At 46.6% G+C, this 23,123-nt stretch overlaps 1 protein-coding gene across 1 annotated transcript in view; it reads right to left on the bottom strand.

The window, feature by feature from the left end:
• MMP17 (matrix metallopeptidase 17) overlaps positions 1-23,123 on the bottom strand; it is a 111,305-nt gene that overhangs the window by 16,355 nt on the left and 71,827 nt on the right. The window contains exons 2-4 of the mRNA XM_026656940.1: positions 18,252-18,384; positions 14,643-14,769; positions 2,476-2,759 (exon numbers count right to left, since the gene is read on the bottom strand). Coding sequence (XP_026512725.1) covers positions 2,476-2,759; positions 14,643-14,769; positions 18,252-18,384 — 544 coding nt within the window. The remainder of the gene's footprint in view (positions 1-2,475; positions 2,760-14,642; positions 14,770-18,251; positions 18,385-23,123) is intronic.

Raw genomic sequence — 23,123 nt, 5'->3', positions numbered from 1 at the left:
ACACATTTACAGACAGGAAGTGCTTTCGCTACAGCATTGGGCCAAAGTACCTGCGTTTAATTCCAACAGTGAGCGGATGGGGATATCTGCCAGCACTACTCTATCTGCCAGCGCAGGTGTCACTGCCAGCTGGATATCCCCACCCGCTGTACTGTTGGCCTCGGCATTGCACCTAGCGTAGCACGGCCCTGAAGCTCTGGGGCCACTGCGTAGATAAGGCCAATTTAAGGATTTTGTTCAGTATTGGGACAGGGACACTGGAGGGCCCCAGATTCATTGTCACGAGACACAGAGTCACAGGCTCCACACAGGTTGCCTTTATTAGCAGCTGTATAGCAGTGGTGTCAGACATGACGTGGCTGTTCTGAATCAGGTTCTGCACCCTATGGCTAATGCGGGCAGCAGATAGTCCTGCCTGACTAGCTGTCTTGAAATCTCAGCTGTTTGCCCAGTTCCCCTCACGAAAAAGCACTAAAGGGTTCTACAGTAACTGTCCACACCACCACAGCTTATCTGGGGTCTCAAGTAGTGTGGCCCAGTGGATTGGGAGGATGTCAGTGTATGTGTCCACAGGGCTGCCTTTATGACCCAGTCTGAGCATGGGCAGGGCAAGAGGAAAAGGCCGGTGAACAAACTGTTTGGAGTAAAGGGCTTGGTGCATAAAAGTGTGCAAGGGGAAGAGGACGGGGCAGCTTGTGTGAGGAGGTTTGAAACTCAGGTTGTCCATAGTAACATTAGCTGCAGGAGATGCAGCATTGAAAGGTAGCCAGGTCCTTTCTCCTGGGGGTTCTGGTTTTTGAACGTGGGGACAGAGAGGAGCAAGGTGGGAGAGAGAAATCAGATTAACCAAACCAAAAAAGAAAGAGAGAGAGAGAGAGAGAGAGAGAAAATATTAGTCAATTTCAAGGAGGAAGATTAGGTCTAAATGAAATTATTAAGCCCAGGCAGCAGAAACCACTGGGACATCAGCAGGAGAGGTGGCATGACAAGAAAATTAGCAGCTGGTGACTGGAGCAGTCACATTCTGTCAAAATCCAACTAAGAAGGCGCTTGTGGGATCCCTGGCCTGCAGCCCGGACCTGCACAGCTTTGTTTGCGAAGGCTCTCCACTTACTGAAACTGGGCTGCTGGCTTGAAAGGCTGAAACTGCATTTTAAGTGGAACTTCTTATTGCCTTAAGGTAAATGCCTTAATTTGGTGGAGCTGGCGGTCCTTTGCCCTGACTTCCTAAGGGAAGAGCGTATCATTGGTTTCTAAGCCATGGCTGGCGTTGCCCTGTCTTCTCTTACTGGGAGAAGGAGAGCTGGTTATTGGCCATTGAGAACAGCAGCCTTCAGCCTAACCTGGCTCTGCACCACCAGCTCCATCCCCCAACTAGTGGGGGGCTGTGGGGAGCGGATTGCCCTATAGTCGGGGGGATTGGGGCAGAATCCTTGGGGCCTGAACTCTTCTATCGGGGGTGTGGCAAAGCTGCAGAGTCAGTGAGGGATCAAGGATCTCATTCCCCACTGCCATGCCTTTCGTGCCTTCATTGACACCTGTGCACAGTAGGTGGAAAAGCATCCTTCTGACCTGGTAGCATTTTATGCCCACTTTGCACAAGTGCACACTGACGACAATAAGTAGAGGAGATTCAAGTCCCTGGTCATTTAGTGGGGCCAGGAGGGGAAGAGCAGGCGTGAACCTGAAGGCAAAGTCTGTCTGGGAGAGCAGGACTGGAAGGTAGAGGGGGGAAGTGAGTGGGCAAGAGCTATTTTTCAGTGGGCTCCTATTTACTCCTCATTCTTCCACAGTGTAGGAGTGTTGCTGATGGGCTTTGCAAGCAGATCCCTACAGATCTCACTGGGTGGAAGCTAGGGTGACCAGACAGCAAGTGGGGGGTAATAAGTGCCTATATAAGACAAAGCCCCAAATAGCGGGACTGTCCCTATAAAATCGGGACATCTGGTCACCCTAGTGGAAGCAGGGCTTGAATTGCAGCTGTGGAGGAAGAACACATGTGCTTTCCTCTTAGCTAGTCTCTGCATGCCAGCCCTGGTGCCAGAGAATTCACAGCTTTGCCAGTGAAGCCTCTACAGAGCAGGGTTGAGGAGTCCTGTGAACTCAAAGGGAGCCCAACCAACCTCATCACTTACTAGTTCAGAGACCCCATGGCAGGGAGCAGCAGGATGGGGCGAGACAGGGATTGTGGGTGTGGCAGATGAGAACTCTGGGTTATGTAGGTGTGGCAAGTGAGGGATTATGAGGAGAAATGGGAATACTACCACAGTTTCCTACCTGACTTGGACCCCTGGATGGTCAAACAAGTTACTGGCCTTTGGGGACATAAGGGAGTGAACAGAGGTCTCTGGGGCCCCGAGGGATGTGCACAGGACCCCAAAACCCAAAGGGTGCCCATAACAGAGACATAAATATTTACAAAGGGAGGGTCTGGGAGTTCATAAGTTCTGCTCCAACTCTCTTACTCTGACGTACCTGATGATCGGAAGGTCCAATATTCATCATCGTCGAAATGAGTGTCTCCTGCGGTATGATGGTCTCCGGGGAAGAAAGCGTGTGCTACCGTTCCGCCAGGCCCGTCAAAGGGATACCCGTCATTGTGGTCCGCTTTGGAGAAGTCTATCTGTATGTCAGCGTTGTTACCTGCCACCTCGTGGAAATTCAACGGGGTGATGTCACTCCAGACCTTCAGGGCATAGTACATGAGGGCGCGGACCGTGTCATGGCCCAGGTGGGATTCTTTGGGGAAGATGCGGACTCTGGGATAGAAAAGAGAAACCAAGGATATGAAAATAACAATCAATATCAGAGGCTGTACAGCTCTTTCATTCTGCCGATCGCTTCACGATCCTCTCCAGGACTCATCCTCCTCTCAGTTCCCAAATCCTCAGTCTATTCTGCAAACCACCAGAAAGGGCTCTGTAGATGACTGGAGGTCCATGGACCATAGCTTGGCAATCACTGACATACACAATACTCTATTGTTGGTTCTCCAACCTCTGCCCTCCACTAGGTGGAATGTCAGACCCGGGAAACTTTGTGTGAATTTGTGTCGGCCCCCCGCCCCACTCCCTACCCCCCAGTAGATACATCCTATGGAAAATACAAGAATGAACACTACTCCGCAAGGGGCGGTGTTTCACAGATAGCCCTCGGTAGAGCTGATCAAACTCAACATTTTGGTTCTGCAGAACATTTCAAAATTTCCTTTCATCCCAAAGCAGAACAAAAGTGGAAATTCCGAAATTTCCTGCAAAACCAAAATAAAAAATAATCAGAATACAATCAATTTAACAAACTATAAATTCTGAAATGATGATGTTGAAACGAAACGCATTGATCTTATTGAAACAAGATGTCTCGATTTTGGGGGGTCAAATTTAATCTACAATGACACTTTGCGCAAAAGTTTCATCAAACCAGTACTGTCCAAGGGAAAATCATTCTGCTGGAAATGTTTTGACACGTTCTGCCCTCCAATAATAATGGTGATTTTATCTCTAGGGTACTAGCACACCGACCAAGGCACCCAGGGAGCTGCCCAAACAATTAAAGCAGTCAGGGCAAGAAAGAAAAACAAACATTTAATATTCATAGACTCATAGATTTTCCAAGCCAGAAGGGATCATCACGATCCTCTAGCATGAGCTCTTGTATAAACACAGGTCAAAGAACTGCATCCACTATTAAACCATTGCACAGTATAAACACAGGGGTAAGATTAAAATTCACCTCTAACAAAGATCCTGCCGTGATGGGTATGGTATACACTCATGAATAGAAGAGATGATGTGTTTTCAGCCTGTTGCTAATAGAGGGAAGAGGCTGCCAGGGACAGCTACCTAGGGAGAGCAGGTTCCAGACCCTAGGGGGGACAGTGACTAATTGATCAGTCACCAATTTACAGTACGTTGGTGGAACCATGTAAAACTGGCGAGACTGTGTGAATTCCAGCTATTCCTTCGTCCAGTTCGGAAGGGACATGGGGTTTTCTTTTCTGCAGCAGTTAGAAAAGTTAGTCCCTTTTCACTTTCAGTGGGAGTTGAATAAATAACTACGTGCAGGCACACACGTTATTAGAGATTAAAATGCCACATCTGGTCACCCTAGCCCCAAGAACCTTACACATACCCCAATCCTGCAAGCTGCTCCATGGAAATCAATGGGAAAGTTAATGACAGTCACTGCCCTAAAGAACTTAAAGTCTAAAAGACGAGATGGGTAACATTTTCATAAATGCCTATATGCCTTAGGAGCCTAAGTATCATTTTCAAAAGCACCTAAGTCACTTAGGCCTTTTTGAAAAAAATTACCTGAAGACCAATGGGAGGAGAAACTGAGGCAGAGCGCAGTGAAGTGACTTGCTCATGGCCACACAGCAGGTTAGTGGCAGAACTTGAACCCAGGTCTCCGGACTCCCAGTCCAGTGCCCCTCTTCACTAAACCACACGGCCCCTTTAATTATTAGGGTTAGTGATTCATTAACAATATGATTTTCTTCATGAACTGGTGGGGATTCCTTGCGGAATGACAGTTTAATTCTCCACTGCTACTTTGACAGCCGGGCAATCTTATGGTTTCCTTGGCTACTGCTGTCCTACAAAAAAAATATTGTGTATTTTCATGAGGGTGAGGGGAATGAAAAGGGACCTTACAGCCATGTGCCATTACATCCCAATTTAAAACAAACAAGTCAGGGAATAGGTTTGCCTGCTCTAAACATGCTGTATTTTATTAGGATTCTTGCCGGTCTCAGCCCCTTGACAGTCCTTCAAGCTGAAAGCTACCACACAGAAATGCCTTGTGATGTGTGACAGTAACGTAAGCGTACAGGGCAGGAGAGAAGCGATGCTAAATACAAATGGGATACTATACCTGGGGACATGAGAAGCAAACTAAAATTTTAACCGAATGGAACAACAGCTGGGACAAATATAATTCCAACTCTGTGAGCCTAGTGGTCATACAGTATAGCCAGGGAGAAGTCATTGCAAACTCTTACACTATTTCACTTTGGGCAATGCAGGTAAATCCCTTATCTTCGGGACCCACAGGCTCCGGAACTAGGAGATTATCCATTTGTACTCAACTCTAAGGATCCAGTTAAAAAATTCATTTGCAGTGACTTAATTAATTCCGAATGGGCTCTGTATTGTAAATATTTATCCCTTCATTCAGCTGATGGTTTGCTTTCCTGCTCATTATCCATTTGCAAGGCTTTCTTCCACTGTCACAATCACCACAAGATCTGAGTTCGCCTCCTGCCTTACAACTATTTAGCATCCTAATGCGCATGTCAGGCAACTCCCATCATACCTATTTACCTGGGGGCTACCTTAGGGAAACTGCCAGGACCTCCACTGAAGAATTACAACCTCTAGCTGACGTATCTGTACCAGCAACAAAACCAAACCCATGTAGACACAACTATGCGAACAGAAGAGTGCTTCCGTTGGCATAGCTAAAGTCATTCGGGGAGACGGTATAGCCATGCTGGCAGAAGAGCTCTCTCTGCCAGCTTATGCAGGATCTCCACTAGGGGGCTCTGCTGGCACAGCTTCACCACCCAAGGCTAGGCAGTGTAGACAAGCTCTTACAGTCATGGTCATCTGCATTTATTCACTAGTTGTTGATTCAACTGAATAACTATGAACAGGCTCTGACCTATCTCCAACCCTTCTTAGAAATGGGTAATGGGGCGGGGGAGAGATTAGAGACAATGATCCAAGGACAGTATAAGATGAGGAGGCTAGACTGGTGAAGTCATTGCAGGGGGCTGTAGCCGCTTCCATCTGCAGCCCACATGCCTCCAGGATGACAAGGTATGTTCACCGACGGGGACAGGAGGGTTGTTCAACTCCCACTGACCAAGATTTTCGGAAGCGACCAGGGGTTTGGGGATGCCTCACTTGAGACACATGAAAGGGCCTGATTTTCAGAGGCTGGGTACTCAGCACTGTGGCACAATCAGGCTTCTTTAGGGTGTGTCCAGTTGGGCACCCCAAATCACGAGTCACTTTTAAAGGCCTCGGCTATGCTGCGTTTCTCGCCTCTCTGACGATACTGCCAGCTCAGACCAATTTGCTACGGTGGCAGCCAGTGCGCTGCAGACACGTCCACTCGGAGCCAGCCTGACACGACTAACTCATTTCACAAGGGTCACCAGACAGTCCTCTCAGTCTAAAGACTGCCAAGGGCTAGTAGCAGGGACAAGAATTGAACCAGCGACCTACAGCTGAAGAGCGCCACAGCCCGTTACAAATCACCACAGCCAGTCCCTCCCTTAGTCAGTCTGTCTCTGAGTCAGTTAATAAACAGATCCAAATGTGACTGACACATTTCTGCCTGAGCTCAGGAGGTGTCCATTCTAATCATTATTTCGGTGTCTGGGTTCTTTTTTTCATGTGAAGGCGAAAGGGAAAGAATCTTAGTGCAATATGAAAAATCAATTCCTGTTTAATGAAACACTCCTTCATGTTGGGCAACTCCAAAGCTAGAGAGAAATAAATTCAATGTTGATAATCACCAAACATAACAGACTATGGATTGTCTGATAAACAAGCATTGATTCTGGGTGGGTTGGTTTGTTTTTTGTACATTGAGAATGGATATGCTCATAGTCTAAGACTAGAAAATGACTCTTTCCCAGCTGCTCAGAGGTCATGCTCGGTAGAGCGTACAATGCCCCAGTAGTTCTGGATCTTAGCAATAGCAGCACAACAAGCCACATTCATTCCACTGCGTTCTACCTGGTCGTTGGCTGGGCGATCTGCGTACAGAGAGGTAAACACAATATATTTCACAACAGTGCTGCAAACTACTGCTATCAATATTTTGCGCTTCCATAGCACTTTTCAACCAAGGATCTCACAGCCCTTCACAAAGGCTAGTGATTTCAGCCTCGCACCATCCCTGTGTCACTTTTGTTATTTTGTTTTTAATACAAATAGATGACCAGAAGGCATCCTCCGGCTCCAGAATGAGCAGCAGCACGGGAGATAACTGATTCTAGGGAAAAGATGCTGGGAAAATAAAACGTCACCGCCTGTTTCCCAGGCAAGCCATCCTGGATTCATTCTGAGAAAGGAGGAGCTGTGCTGGATGAAACCAAGAGAGATTTGGGTTTGTACTTGAACTACAGCTCTTTGCAAACCTTGTCCCAGCATTCACTCGCTGCTATCTCACAGAGCAGACAAGCATGCCACAGAAGCTGGTCTTTCTCCTTGTAAGTTATAGCACCTGCAGCAGAAGTCCCATCCATGTGAGGCACTTACTCTCTGCTCCACGGGGTTCATACAGTGCTGCGATAGGCTGTGCAGGTGCTGTCTGTGGCGTGTGATGGCTATAAAGCACTGCAGCCTCTGAGAACTCACTCCAGCTTGCTGGCATCTGCCTCACCTTTCTATTTGGTACTTCAGAGCAGCTGGCTTACGTCCCTTGGAGAGTGCCCCACTGCTGCTGCAGCGAAATCAGCAGCTGTTCAGCGCTTGCTCCAAACTCGGCCAACAAAGCCAGGATGAGAAAACACGGAAGACTCAGGAGAGCAAGTAGCACATTAATGGACTGTGCTGCTGGGCTTGTAGCGGCTTCCTTCGATTGTGCCTCTGGCCCTGCTGCCTCGAACGCCATGGCCCAGCAAAGAGGAGATTTTGAATTAAGTGCATTAAAGGAGACTAGCACGTTTAGAGAGAAAATAAGAGAAGCAACAACTGCTATTGATGGAGACATGAGCTGGTGGGCAGGTGTGTGAGAGAGACAGTGGGGGCGGGGCTTATTCCTGGCAGACTCCGCCTTGTTTACTTCCAGTGCCTGCTTCTCTTTCTTTTACTGCTGCACCAAACGGCTAAAGAAGCCACCGGGCCAGCCCTGCTCCGGGTTCCAGTCTCTCTCACACTTGTTCTATTTCCCGCTGGATGGCGTCGCTTCCCTCCTCCCCATCTCCTGCCCCATTCTCTCCCTTCCCCTTTATGTCCTGCTTCCTGGGCAATTCTATGATGTTTTAGGTTGCCCCCTGTTCCTGGAACAGCCTCTTCGTGCAATGAGCTGCCTCTCTCCTCCTTTCACACCTCTCCCGGAAAGTCATTTCTCTCAGCTAGCTTTCCACCCCTCATCTCTGTTCGGTGCATGCAAGTCACCAGTTATATGCCTAAATGGCCATCTGCACGTGCAACTGGGTGAGGCCTGCGCAGACTATGCACCCTGGTGTGTGCATTCAATTGCATGCAAAGAATACTGAACTATGGGTCTCCACAAGTCCCAGACTTAATGATCATTGGCTAGCAGCAACTGGGGCAGACACCATTAGAAGTGAAAGGTCATGGCGATATCTTGAAGATGAGAATCCTATTTCATTTAGAATTTTAAGAGTGAACACTCCATTCCCCCAGCCCTCTCCCCTAAATAACATGCTGCAGGGTATTCCCAAATCCCGATAAAACTGTCTCTTTTCATACATTTAGCATGGATTAGACAGGCTGTTCCCCACGGCTTAGCCCTTGCCCCTGTGCAGAGCACCACGGAGCAGCTTGAAGGCTGGGGGCTTTGATCATTTCCACCAGTTCAATCATCTCTCAGAAGAAGAAGCCCACAAGCGCCGCCTCTTTCAGCTCCTGTTTGAGCAGAAAGTGATCCGAGCCTAACCCAGCCCTTCCGAAGATGTTTCATTAGGCACAGACTCTGGGTTCCCACGGGGGCTCTTTGCCTTTTTCTCACTGTGACGTGTCCCCTGCTTTCCTATAGATGTCATAGCTCTGGTCAGAGGCATCCTGATTGCAATGCTTTGATGATGCAGAGCCTGGGACTTCTCCTTAAGTAAAGATCGGATGCGTTCAGCGTAGGGGTGACATTTCGGCTACTGTGGGCTAAAGCCTGGTAAATTTATAGATCTGGACTTTGGCGGCTTGTCTTTGCTGTCAGGTGCCCTGTATTTAAAGAGGAAGAAGCAACAGACAGTGTGTTTCTGGGTGATTATTGCTCTCCTTGGGTGCCCCCCTGGAACAGGAAGCCAAAGCTGAGCAGAATCATAGAAATGCAGGGCTGGAAGGGACCTCAAGAGGCCATCAAGCCCAGCCCCCTGCGCTAAGGCAGGACCAAGCAAAATTAGACCACCCCCGACTGGTGTTTGTCCGACCTGTTCTTAAAAATCTCCAGTGATGTGGATTCCACAACCCTATTCCAGATCTTAACTATCCTTGTAGTTAGAAAGTTTTTCCTCATATCTAACCTAAATCTCCCTTGCTGCAGATGAAGCCCATTGCTTCTTGTCCTACCTTCAGTGGGCATGGAGAACTATTTTAATGTATTTAAAATTGAATTTAAAAAATAACTTTTAATTAGTCCAAAAGTGCAACATTCCCTCAGAATTGCACCGCCTGGGATAGCAGTCTGCTAATAGGAGGGGGAGATTATGTATTTACAGGAGGATAAAAATCAGGGCCACACATAATTTATTAACTTTTAACACTATGGTTTTGTCATCACTGACACCCAGAGGGACGCGAGGTCACAGCTGAGCAGGGAGATCAAGAGTCAGGACGCCTGGATTCGATTCCCAGACGTGCCACTTTGGTCAAGTCAGTTCCCTGTCCATGACTCAGTCTCCCCATCTGTTTAATAGGGATAATAATGCCTGCCTCACAGGAGTGTTTGAGGATTAATTAATGGATACTTGTGAAGTATCACAAGATGCTGTCAAAGTGCACAGCATTAATACCAGGGTCGAAGATTTCAGAGTCCTCTTATAAGAACTAGGTCTACAAATTTACCCTAATTGTGAGCTCAACTGTGGGAAAGTGAATAAAAGTTTGCAAAATGTTCCAATAACACATCACAATAAATGCTGAAGGAAGAAGGTGCAAAAGGGAGACAGAAAAACAGAATTAGTCCAAACAAAAAGACCTACTGACATAACTGACAGACTGTGTGACAATCATGCCCAGGAAACAAAAGAAAGTACATTCTGCTCAGAGCAGATGTTCACAATGATCTCCTCTGGCCTTGGAATCTATGAAGAGAAGCATGGGGTTGGAAATCAATGAACCAAAACTGGTGCGTTGAAAATTAGATCTTCTAGGTAGGCCAAATAATGAGAGGATGGACTATTCCGCTCATCACCTCTCTTTCAGTGGGGGGCCACGGACTGACTGGGATTTCTGGAGGAGGAGAAAGGCTGTCAGGCCTCCACACCACTTCAGGGACTTTGCCCTTTGCCCTTGGACCCTGGAAATCATTGCATTATCATGAAGCCCAGACCTCAGCAGGGACACTTGACCATCACCACCGCACCAGCAAAGACTCCAGCCAGAAACACACAAGATCCTGCTCTGTCTCCCCTTCCCTTGCGTGTTCCTTTCTGCCCCACTATTTTTCCTCCTATGATGTGTCTCTCTGTGTCTCTCTTGTTTCGGCTTACCACACGGCACCAGCACAATGAGACAGGACAGCCCATGCAGCTCTGCTCAGCCTGAGAGAGACCAGCCCAGTCAGATGATGTCCCAGACCGGGAGATGAGCCAGAACCCAGAGCAACTGCTGTTGCAGCTGACCTGCCAACCCAGAACCTCAAGAATATCAACAAAAACCATATTTCTCCATCTTTACTATCCTGTCTCTTTTCCCCTCACACTTTTCTGTTTGTCAAAAGCAGAGAAAGTGACCATCTGTCACGGCTGGATGGTGGGTAGCCAGACCTAGTAGTCAGAACCAGAGGCTGCAAGACAGGAGTCAAGAGTCAGCGGGGTCAGGATACCAGGTCAGAAGCAGCAGACAAACATGAGATCAGAACCACCAGGGGGGAACCAGAGGCAGATGACAAACTGGAGGTTGGGAACCACGGGTCAGAGGCCAGGACATCAAGCCAAGGACACACACAGTCCACAGCATGGTGGAGCCCAGTTCGGTTTCTTGTGCCTGTTGTTGGATTAAGTAGGGCCAGTGGGCCAATCAGCCACTCTGGGACTCTGCCAATCAAACCTCGGGGCGGAGCCTTCCACTGGGGCTGGGTTTTGTGTATCTGAGGTACGCTAATTTCAGCAGCCTGCTTGGTGGAGTGTTGGAGTGGGGCTGCTCTCAGCACCCTTACAGGCCTGGGTTTGAGACCCCCCCATGGGTCATGACACCATCCTTCACATCTCAGAACTAAGCAACAAAACTAGCCCCTTTCTCCCTCCCCTCCCCCCAAGAAAGGTTGTCCAATAAAATACTAACTTTTTAAAAAAGAACGTTGATAGGTTTTGGTTAAGTTTGTTTTATATAATCATTCCATTTCAGTTTTAAAGGGCTTTAAAACTTGCTTTAGCTCCTTTTCTTTCATGTATCCCAACCCATAAATCTCCAAACTTTAGCAGTGTGCTTGCCATGGTACTAAACAGGCCACGCTCTGCGTATACCAGACCTCAAACCTTGGTTCACCCTGCTCAGTGCTAGACAGTAACAGAGTCATGTTAACACCTTGAACTCTTTGGGCCCATATAGTCCCTCTAAGTTAGCACAAGTCCTTTCATCACTGATCACTAACTCACTGTGCAGCACTGGTGCAAAGTGCAATAGAAATGTAACGCATTATGGGAAGAGTGCAACAATCGCAGTTCCTTATGGAAACTCCCTATATGAGTTGTCCTTCAATAAGGTATAACTGGAAGTAATAAAATGATATTAAACAAAGGGACATTTAGGCTGAAAATCAGGGGGGAATATCCTTCAGGAAACTGGCAGCAGATGATAACATACACTGTTCCTTTCTCTAATTTCTATCAGTTATGATGAACCCTCTCTTGTGCCATATTGACATTTGAATTAACTTTGGCTAGCACCAGCAGAGGGCACTGTTACCCCACAGACCAACCCCCAGTTCCCCTGCCCAATCCACACGAGCTACCCCATGGGAAGTAGGGCTCCAGTTAATATTGTTTTTCAAGTCATTTCAACAGAAAAAATCAGAAATAAATCCCAAATTTATTTCATTCCCAGCTTGAGCGCATTACACTTTTTGAGTGTCTTGGTAACTATGTGAGGTTACATTTTCCAGCCAAAAGCTTGTTGAAAATAGGGTGAGTTGTGTGTCTTATTCTGCTGGAAATTTACCATGTGGGCTATATCTTGGAAGGACGCATATGTATGGACCTACAATTGTATGCAGCACCTATCCCACTATTCTGAGACCTCTAACTGCTTGGGTTTGGCTGCACAGAGGCACCTGGGGAGGGACCAGAGAATAAATCACAGAGAGACATGATTTACCGGCATCACCTTCAAATCTTGTTTCCACATTTTAAACCTGATGTCTTTGCTTTTCCATCATCACAAAATATATCAGATGCCCCTTTCTGGGGAGTCCAAAGGCCCCTCCGTGGGGCAGCCTCGCACAACTCCCACGGGCTTGTTTATCCTGCCTCACCATTTCTTTGGATGCATGAGCATTTTTTCATTATCCTCAATCATCGTGGTAAAAGCAAGTGAATTTTGTGCCTGGGCTGGTAAATTTTAATGCCAGGCTTGAGTGTTGGGCATAAATACCATATAATCATTCCTGTGTGGCCATGGCTTCTCCCATGCTTAGATAACCTCCAAATATAAAACACAGCCCCGTTGAACATAAGTCAGACCACTGGAATCGAGCAGAAGGCGGCGAAAAAGTCTAACCCAGTTGTCAGGAGATGGGAGTTTTATACCACCAACATTAAACCATTTCAAGACACAAACCCAGTGACGCCTTTTTATGGACTCCTTTGCGGACGCATCACAAAACCTCATAATGAATCTGAAATGGACACGTGCCAGACAGGTCAAGTCAACTGAATGGTTGGCTTAGGCCCACTGCCTCTCTACATTCCTCACCCTAACCTGGTGCTAGTGACTCACAGTACCAGGATGCTTTGGTAGATGCCATGAAGGTCACCAAACAGAGTCAGAGCCTTTGGTGTAGCTCCCTCAGAGCCGGCTCCAGGCACCAGCACAGGAAGCAGGTGCGTGGGGCGGCCAACGGAAAGGGGCGGCACGTCTGGGTCTTTGGCGGCGGGTCCCTCAGTCCCTCTTGGAGGGAAGGACCGGCCGCCGAATTGCCACCGAAGAATGAAGCGACGCGGTAGAGCAGCCGCTGATCACAGCTTTATTTTTTTTTATTTTTTTTTCTCTTCGCCGGTTGGGGCAGCAAAAAAGCTGGAGCCGGCCCTGAGCTCCATAATTTACACCAGCTGAGGGTCTGGCCCTGAGAGTCTGGCAGAATGTCAGAGGCAGAAAGCGCCACTGATTCATCCCAAAGAGAATTTCTTTCTCTGGAACAGACATCAAGAGAACCCCAGTCACTCATCTTAACTGCTAAGGGGTAAGGTAGTCTCTTAAGCAGACAGGTCTTAAATGATTCTGGGCTCTTATATTGGGTAACCAGAAGAGGTCACTCTTCTACCCACTGGTCTTCTCTTGATCACTAAGAATTAATTAATAGCAACACCTTAGGGTCCCATTCTTAGAATCTCTCCACGAGCTTTTTATGCTGAAATTAACAGCTAAATGTTAGTTATTTAGATCACCCCTCAAAATAAGATCCCCATTGGATAATGCTGAAAAATAAAGCAATTTTCCACCTAATGTCACCGTTTCAACGCCTGTCAACTGCAGTAGCTGGGTCAAGGTACATTATTACTGAATGGGCTTCCTCCAGATAGCTAGTGGTTACACTAATACGTGTGGACTCAAAGTTTACATCTGGCTTGGTGCCTTTCAGCTTGGACCTTATTAACAGGGAGTTCTCGACAAGCTGCGAGCTCGTGTTTCTGGGATAGCAGGATCAGCTAGTTGGACTCTGCAGCAACCCCTGACAGGCAAGTCAATGAGCAGGGAAAGCAGCATCCTGCTTTCTTTGGTCATGGTTTGAAGAACAGTCAGCATGATCCATAGTCTTTGAGGGGGGGGAGAGAATAGGAGGTGGGTGGGGGAGGAAAGCGAAAGAAATCATCCCTGGGTCCCAAAAGGCTCACGAGGCTTCCAATCTCCACCGGGGGAGACAGGTAAAGAGCATCCCATATGTGTAATATCACGCCCCCCAGGGTGGGTTATCAACAGCAAAGCTCGAACCCGGGACTTCTGGATCTAAACGCTGCCTCAGCTAAAAGACTCCATTAACAAAGGCCGTAGCAGGCTCCTCAACCTCTCGAGGGAGACACAATGCCACATTGAGTGGCTGTGGGTTACACATGGTTTTTAAGGAAGGGAGAGAAAGGGGTGGGGGAAAAGATCATCTGTGGGTCCAAAAAAGGCTCATACATCCTCCTCTCTTAACCAGGAGGAGAATCCAGGCGGGTCCAAACCTGCTGGAGTCTGACAAAGGGAAGCCGGGAACCCAAAGCATTCAAGACAAATAAGCTCCCAACCGCTGCAACTCGGCTAAAGAAACCCAGCTACTTCCCTGCGTCAGATCTATCAGATATGGGTTTGTTATTGCAGTTTGCTGTAGGACTGGGAATCGAGACTGCAACTAGGGCAGGTGCGAAGAATAGTTTAAAAACCTGGCTTGATGGGGTCTGGGAGCATGAAAGAACACATTTTAACACAGCCACGTTCCACCTCATTGCCAGCCTGATTTAACTCAGCTCTGTCTATGATTGATTCCTTGTTGTGACACTGAAATAGTGAAAGATGAATGCCTACCTCCAAGATAAGTTCCTTTTATTCCACTTTGTCACAGCCTGAGTGTGCCGCTTCTTTCTGGTCTCTGACTCAGCAAGATCAGGTAGAGAGCAACGAGGTGTCTTCATTAATTCCAGTGTAGCTTCATCTAGATTTCAAAGAAGAACACACATAAAAAGAAAGCGCCTTGAAATACTGTGATGGAAATTGGTCTAACATCTCTGCTTTCAGAGGGTGAAACCGGGTGGTAAAAATATTAATTTCCTTTCCTTACGACACTGAGGGGAGCACAGGGGAGGGAGGGAATGAGCATTACAGACACCTTGGTTTCGTGCAATGCGGTGGGCTTATCAGGCAAATGGTGGCAATGCAGCAGTGATAATGTTCCCCTTAAAACACGCCAGCGGCCATTTCAATCTCTCCCTGACCTAGAAGGGAATGCTCTTCCATCTCACCGGTACCAGCATTCACTCTGCTCACCACAGGGCTGTCGACAGAGCCGTAGGCTTTTAAAACTGTATTGATCCGGACTGTAACTTTTAACACGATTGGAAATGCCCAGCAACCAGGGCTGGGTTAGGGAGTGGGAAATATCTCCCTTGCCTAAAGAAACTATATGGGGAAAATAGCACTGATGACTCTTCTTCTAGATCTTCTACAGCGCACTGGGTGCCATTTTCTACCCCACCACCAATCGATCTGGTGCCGTACGCGGCCTGGGCAGCAGGGACGAGGGGATGTGTCTCACAGGCGGATTGCTGATATTAACAAGGTTCTTCATCGTTGATTAGGAACAGCTATGCAGCTGAGACCATGCCCCACCTCCACACACGCACACGCTGGAATAATTGTGTGTGCTGACACTGAACGTTCCCAATCATGGAGCGGATTGCATTGCTATTATGCTATGGCTATTAAACCCCTGCCCCCCAAAACAGGATAGCAGTAATCATTAACAAGTCCCAAAATAAGGACAAAGTCTCATTTTCCAAAATGACACAACTGGAGCAAAAATGCTGTTGCAGGGCTGGTTTATCTGTCCCAAGAATCACCTATGGGGGCGGGGGGAGCCAAGTTGTTAGCAAGGCAGTTAGCAAGCAAGGTACAAGAAAGTATCGGGAATGGAAAGCCTCTTTGAATGCATGGGTTAGGCCTGGCCTTAACACTGGCTATGTACTATTTTAAAAGATGAGAAATAGGAAACCAAGAGCCTTGTCGTCCCTGGTGCCCTGTTCATAATGCACGCCCTTTGGCAAATGGCACCAGGGTAGAATGATGACAGCACATTTCTTCCCACGTTAAAGTGCACCAGGGAACTTTTAGTTCACACCTGCACAGTCTACGTGGACCAGTTAGTGCTCAACACTTCAGTGCATTTTAGAAATCACACTGCCGTAGAGCACATTGCTGATTTGTGTAGACGTGCCCTTAGTCTCTTCTTTAATCTGGATTCCCACCACGCCCCTGGCAAAGCAGGGTAGTATTTGCATACAAATATACCATAGTCATGTTAGACTGGAAATTGATTTGCAAGATACTAATATTCTTTTCTTCATTAGTAAGTTTCTTTATTAGGAATGGAATAAAATTGTCAAGGGCTGGCTCCACAACCAGCAGGACTCTGTGGACGTACCAATTTACAGATCTGGCCTTACACTTTTATTCTAAAAAAAGGGAAATTAAATATTTTTATTTAAAACAAAAATCTCAAAACACAAACCCCCAATTCACAAGGAAAAGCCGGTGAAGTCCATTTTAAACTATGCTCATAATTTCACACACACACAAAAACCCCAAACCAAGAAATCCATCTTGCTCCTGGGCCTCTCGGTGTTTCTGATAAGATGTGAAAGAAAGATAATTTCATGTATTTAATTAAAAATGGAAAGCAAGCATCTCAGTGATGAGCTGATAAGAAACGTGGACAGAGAGCTGTTTAAATGACATGGGAAGCAGCTGCTCAGAGAAGGACTTGCCGAGAGCTGCCAAGCCACAGCCTGGACTTGGCAAAGGAGGAGAGCCTGCTAATTAGCAGGTTCTCGCTAACTCTCTCCTAAATAAAGGCAGTGAAAGCAAACTGACCTCACCACAGCAGGTTGTTTCTATGTGTAAGAACTGTGGCCAGGCAGGGAGAGACAAGGAGACTTTAGGAGGGTTACGATGATACTTTCCCCCCTCCTTTTTAAAATGAAAACAACTGTTTGCTTGTCCCTAACAAATCTTCTCAGATTCAGAGAAAAGCAGAACCGACTTTGAAAATCCCAGCCCCGGTCTTGTGTGTGCTTATGTCGACCAAACTTCACCATGGAATCATTTGATGCTCACCTACTGCTAATTCCTCGTGGGGCTGATTGAACCGTCGGGACGGGAATGCACTTGACCCAGTCCCAACATTGCAAGAGTGGGGTTCAGCCAACCTGGACTTGCAAAGGGTTGGACAACTCCACAGCAGTGCATGAGGCCAACAGGCCAGGAAGAGACTTGCACTTCGGGGGTCTGATCCAACTCCCATGGAACTCCAAGGGAGTCGTTTCATTGACTTCAACAGGAGCTGGATCAGTTTCCTAGATCCCATCCCTGGAGCTCAGGGAGAAGTCTATTGGAGGGCTCAGGTGTGGTGAACCTAATAGTAAGACTCTGAACTGCTTTGGGTGGGAATAAATAAGGCAAGAAAATAATTGACTTGTTATGTTTTTAACTAGAGCAACTACTTTTCTTGAAGAGGCGGAGGAACACGAGGATACACAGGAGCGCTCAGCGTCACAGGATCTAAACAACAACAACAACAACAGTAATCTTTCATAAGTCTATCATTCCTTCCTTCTGAGGCTCTCACTTCACAACCATTAATGAATCCAATGTCACCGAGAGGGAAACCGAGGCGCAAAGAGGTTAAGGACTTGCCTCCAGTCATACAGAGAGTCGCCAGGAACAGAATCCCAAACCCCTAAACCCTGGGGTTAAGCCAGGAGCCCATCCTTCTGCAGCTGCAAACTGCTGTGGCTGAGAGCCTGACAATAGCTCTGGCTTTCTTAGCAAAGAGAAAAGCCAAAAAGCCTAGCGGTCTTCAAAAATAATTCAATGCAAACCAGTATAATGAGCAGGAGAAAAAGACAAAAAGAACAGTCGGGAGTCGGACTTTTAGAAACAATCTTTCCCCCCCCACCCCTCTTTGTCAAAAAGAAGGATAACAATAGACTAGTTCAATATACGGATCTGGGCGATTAATTAGCTCTTTTTTCCTCAATTGGATGATGTAATCAATGATTCAAAAAACCCAACCAACCCGGCAGTTCTGATGGTTTCTCTCCTTTTTTAAACCCATCAAGAGCTATTCTGAGCACAACGAGAACCCCGTGGGCATGTGGGCTAGTGAAATAATTGCCCGCCTCAGGTTGTTGAAAACGCAAGGCAACAAAGCACCTGAGCCATGTAATTACTCCTTATAACTGCAAACTGGGCCGTACGTTGTTGCACTCGCATCAGATCTTCCTGGGACCGGCACAGTCATCCTTCTGCAGGCTCAGTGGTATAGGAGAACGCACCTCCCTCCCCAATCTTATTAAGAGACATCTCTGCAGCTGATCATCAAAATGAAACAGAAGAAGAAAGTGCTTGTTTTCGACTGACCTAGTATCCCTGTTGCTTCTAGGCCTCCAAACTGTTGCATGGCTGTGATGGCTTTTGCAAGCTCTTCCTGGGTCTGCAGTTGTCCTGTGACAGGGCCTGGAGGAGGCAGGTAGCCAAATTTAGTCAGCCAGTCCTGTAAAGCAAGGAGAAGGGGGAAATAAAAGAAGATAGAATGACAGGGTCTGAAGGTCCCATCGGTTCCGCATGGAGAAGTCTTTCCCATTTACATGTCTACACCTGAGTTCCTCATTGAGCTTTGTGGTCCATGTTAACAAATGAATGTGTCAGAATGGATCTGTATACATTACTTAAGTAATGGAATCCAGTGACCTTCATGCATTCCAATGCTGACATTTAATTTTCCCATCCGGCTGCAAGCTATCTTTGATCATGGCAACAGCAACTATAAAATATGGGCCTATGCAGCTATCTTTTAGTCTCCCTTTGGACGGTTGGTTGTTAGCAGAGACCTGTTTGTGGGGAGACTTGCTGAGGATTAAGGGACCTGAATAACAAAGAGCGAAATAGAACTCACCCGCTTTTCATCTCTACATAGTTCTGACTTTGGGGCAGGAGTTAGGTTCCCTGGGGTCCCACCCTCTCCTCTACAGTGTTTGGATGGTGCTGGAATTGGCAAAGTAGACCCATTCCTCTCCACATCCTCAGGGTAAAACTTCTGCCTGCCTGCCTACTCACCCTTCCTTTAGCAACAGGGCCTCAGTTACTCCACTGGGACTTGCTACTGCCTTCTTGTTACTGACTTATTCTATTCTTGGGCCCGGGACATCCTAGAAAACACTGCCTGATAACCAGGAAACCGGGGCTTTCTTACCATGAGGGCACTCAGGGAACATCTCAAGCCTAGGAAAGAGGTAGATTGAAAGTGGAGAGGCAGCAGTGGGACCTGGAACGGACAGTTCATCCAAGCAAGATATCTTGGGGGTTTGGGGAGTGGCAGGCTAGTGCCCCAAACACTGCAGATGAGGAGACGGCATGGCTCCAGTGATTGAAGATGGGCACAGGGGCCTTCATCTGCTCCCTGAAAATGTCTGCAGGTGGGGAGATGCTAGGGAGCCACGGGTGGGGTGGAGACAGCCCAGTGTTTTTGGATTCAATGCACTTCACTTGGGTTTGCATTGTTTTGTTCCGAGTTTTGTGATGAGTTTTGGAACCTCAAATCATTAAAACCATGAAAAGCAAACCAGCCACTGCGGTTCACTGAGACTCAAGCAAACCAAAGCTGGTGAGTTCCACTGAAGAGAGATTAGAGGCTCACGTGGCTTTATATCTCATCTTCACCATCATCTGATTTAGGGTCCAACCCAACTCTCATTAAAGTCAATGGGAGTCTTTCCAGTGGCTTGAGTAGGAGTTCGATCAGGCTCCTTAATAGGAACCAGGTGGCAATTTATGAAATGATTACCAATTAGCTAAATTTCCAGGCAGCTCTCAGAGTAGCCGCAATCATCCAAGACCCCCAGCAGATGAGCCCAAAGCTTAAACAGAGGAAACTCAGGAAGACACAAAATTACAACGGGCTTCCAGGGAAACCATCCTGTCACACACACTGAAAGAGCTTCTCTTCAACTCTCCTAATCAGCTGACAGGCAACATGAACAAGAATGTCACCAAAGTGAGATATGAGCAGCACAGTTTATAAACGGGGGGAAGGCTAGTTCAGTGGTTTGAGCATTGGCCTGCTAAACCCAGGGTTGTGAGTTCAATCCTTGAGGGGGCCACTTAGGGATCTGAGGCAAAAATCAGTACTTGGTCCTGCTAGTAAAGGCAGGGGGCTGGACTTGATGACCTTTCAGGGTTCCTTCCAGTTCTATGAGATGGGTATATCTCCATATATTATTTCTTCTGAGGCATCAAGAGCCACAGAATGGGAAACTGTTCAACAGATTTAGGCCAAAAATAATTTGACCCACACTAAAATGGCCATTTCCAGGAGACCAATGGCCTTTGTGTGTGTATATAAACATATAAACTTAAAAAAACCCCTTTTAAAAATATAATATCCCATTGATAATGGCACAGGGAGCTTTCAAGTCTAGGCTACTTGTTCAACCCTTTCCCTGACCAGAAGTGGTTGGTTCTTTGGTCACCTATGCAAAATAAATTTGGGAGTCTTCGTACATTCCCAAGGGCCTGAGCCAAAGTCAGTGGAAAGTCCCCCATTGACTCCAATGGGCTTTGCGTCAGGCTCTTAATGAAGAACTTTCCATTACAGCTATAATTCCCGTGTTATTGGCGAGATCAGCAGAGAGACCAAGAACTGAATGGTCCATGAAAATTGACTTTCCCCTCTCAGCCGCTACCTTTAGCACAGGGTAAAGCCCACTGGCAGGGCGGCTGTGCGTACTGTTCCTATTAGGAGGACAAAAAGAATACGTCAGAGCTGCCATTCCGGCATCTTGCAGGAACACTAAATGCTCTTAAAGAAAACCAAATATCTTCCATCTCATTGCCAAGAAATAACTAAAACCAAACCAAGAGCCACCAGTTTAGTGCCACATGCCAAGAAGCAATGAACGAGCCCTCTACTGCAAGCTTGTATGTAAAAACTCGATTCTCAAAGCTGTGCCGCATTCTTGCTATGAAAATTGCTGGTAATAACGGGCACAGACTGAACATTGTATAAATGAGTGGCAGCTACGCTGGCTCTTGCTGCACAAGAAAAAGTCAATCTTTGTTCAGTGGAGGAGAACGAAACCATTCAGAGTTGCCCATGATTTTCAGAGGACAGTCCTGATTTTTATTTATTTAAGAGGAACGGTGGATGGGTTTACGCCCACCTCTCTCCCCCCATGTTTAACCACCTCTCTGCCAATGACCTCAGTGTATGTATTTAGAGTCAAGCACATATATTTTTTATAATCTAGAGTAGTATGGCCCATAAGAAACCTAACCACCACCTCTCTGCCCAGTGCCTGATCATCTCCAAGGAGGCCTTCCATTTACTCCCATTCTTGTCTCCAGTCAATGCAGAAGGAGCTGCAGAGAAGAACTTTATATTATTGCGAATACATGACTCCTGTGTTTTTTATCAGTATCAAAAGACATATTGATCTACCACGCCACTAAGAACTGACATTGATTTAGGCTTTTACCTTGGTCAATACACCATTAACTTATTTTGGTAAGATTAATGCTGTGAGTCAATTTCTGCTTACCACTGATGCTTGACTGCCCAGTTTCCCAACACCCTTCAAGGACAGAGAGTTCTCAAGCCCCTATTGATGCACTGGGTTAAGTGGGCTCACACTTACACAACTCCCTTGTAGGTTTTCTTATGCTTGCTATGAGAGCAAAATCAGCCATTTCTTTCAAAGAGCCAGGCCTCTGGTTCCTGGTCTCTCTCTGGCTAGTCAGTTGTCTCCTTGCCCTCGTACATGGTTGGCTCATTTTAACGCGATTGCACAGTATTAGAATAGGGAAAATGGCTTATGCTGCTTTTTCACATTGTTTAAATGTAGCTCCCAGATTCAGTAACTCAACTGCTAGGAACATATTAGCTACCAAAGACCACAGTGAGAGAGACTTAACTCTTAGCCCGTCTGCTGGGAAGTGTGGTCTGAAAGCCGGGCTGAATGCTGTCATCAGTGTTTGCTCCTGCTGCTTTATTTGTCCCTTTGCATCGGAAAAACATTGGTGACAGCAATTAGCTACACAAATTGCTCCTGAGAAATCGCCTGTGACATGGAGCCCAACGTCAGCCCGTCGACTGCCAGGGACCGTGGGGTTTAATTTGGTTTCCTCCACAGCCATGGAGACAGCATCATTTATCCCCTAGTTGTAGCAGAACCTTTTGTACACTGCAGACCTAACTAAATCAGCTTCCCTGTTGCCCTCCTGGAGAATGCACTGGAAGACAAAAGGCAAAGAAAAGGGCACAGAACTTTGTAGATGTGGGTGAAAGAGCTGGAGAAGGGGATCAGTCCAGGGGAAGCCTTCAGTGATTTAGCTATATCAATAACTGTACTTTATTCATCTTTTTAAAAAAGAGTTTATCATCTTGCGCTTCAAAACATTTAGGACAACGGTGGGAGCTCTCTGCAGCTAAAAACGCCCTATTGCTGCTTTGCCTAAAGAGTGGCAAGACCCACCAATGACTTTCTCAGGGCTTACTCACAATGCTCAATCTAGATTATTTTCATTCTAGATTTAAGGACAATCCATGCTACTAGTTTTCCTGTCCCCAGCTGCTCTATACCAAGTATGGTGTGCAGCATCCTACAGTGATTCATGCTTGAGACGCCCTTGCCAAGGATGGATGCCACCATCTCTTCAAACAGAAGATGTAACTTCTCCCTCCCTCACTGTTCTTAATTTGTCTAGGCTAGGGGAAGAGAAACTGGATTTGGAGAAAATGACAATTGAATAGAAGTGGGTGGGAAACTATTTTCCCTTCCTCAAAGATTTCTTGAGATTTGTCCTGAATTGGGACAAAAATTCAAAAGCTCAAAAATGTTTTCTAACCAAAAAAAAAAACAAAAAACAAAACAAAACACACCTCCAAAAGAATAAGTTCGGGTCAAAACATTTCAATACTTTTGCAATGTTTTATTTTAATTTCGTTAGCTTATTTCAAAACAAAGAGTTGTCTCAAAGTGGAAAATTGGATTTTTTCATGTCAAAAATGCCAAAACAGCATGTTCTGAAAACCTGAAGTTTTTATTCAAAAACATTTTCAAGTTGAGAACTTCACTGAAACCAACTCTTTCCCACTAAAAGTTTCAGTTTCAACTAATTGACATTCTTTGATGAAAAAATATTTTCTTGAAAAATTCCCAACCAGCTCTGCAACTGACCCCACCATCTGCTCCAAGATGACACGAGAAGAGCATAACTAACACTTCACTGGCTAAG

This window comes from Terrapene carolina, unplaced genomic scaffold (assembly GCF_002925995.2).
Source record: "Terrapene carolina triunguis isolate 2854851 unplaced genomic scaffold, T_m_triunguis-2.0 Scaffold234, whole genome shotgun sequence".
NCBI classification, from domain to species: Eukaryota; Metazoa; Chordata; order Testudines; family Emydidae; genus Terrapene; species Terrapene triunguis.
Note: the sequence above shows the minus strand (reverse complement) of the source record. Positions and strands in the feature narration are given on the sequence as shown.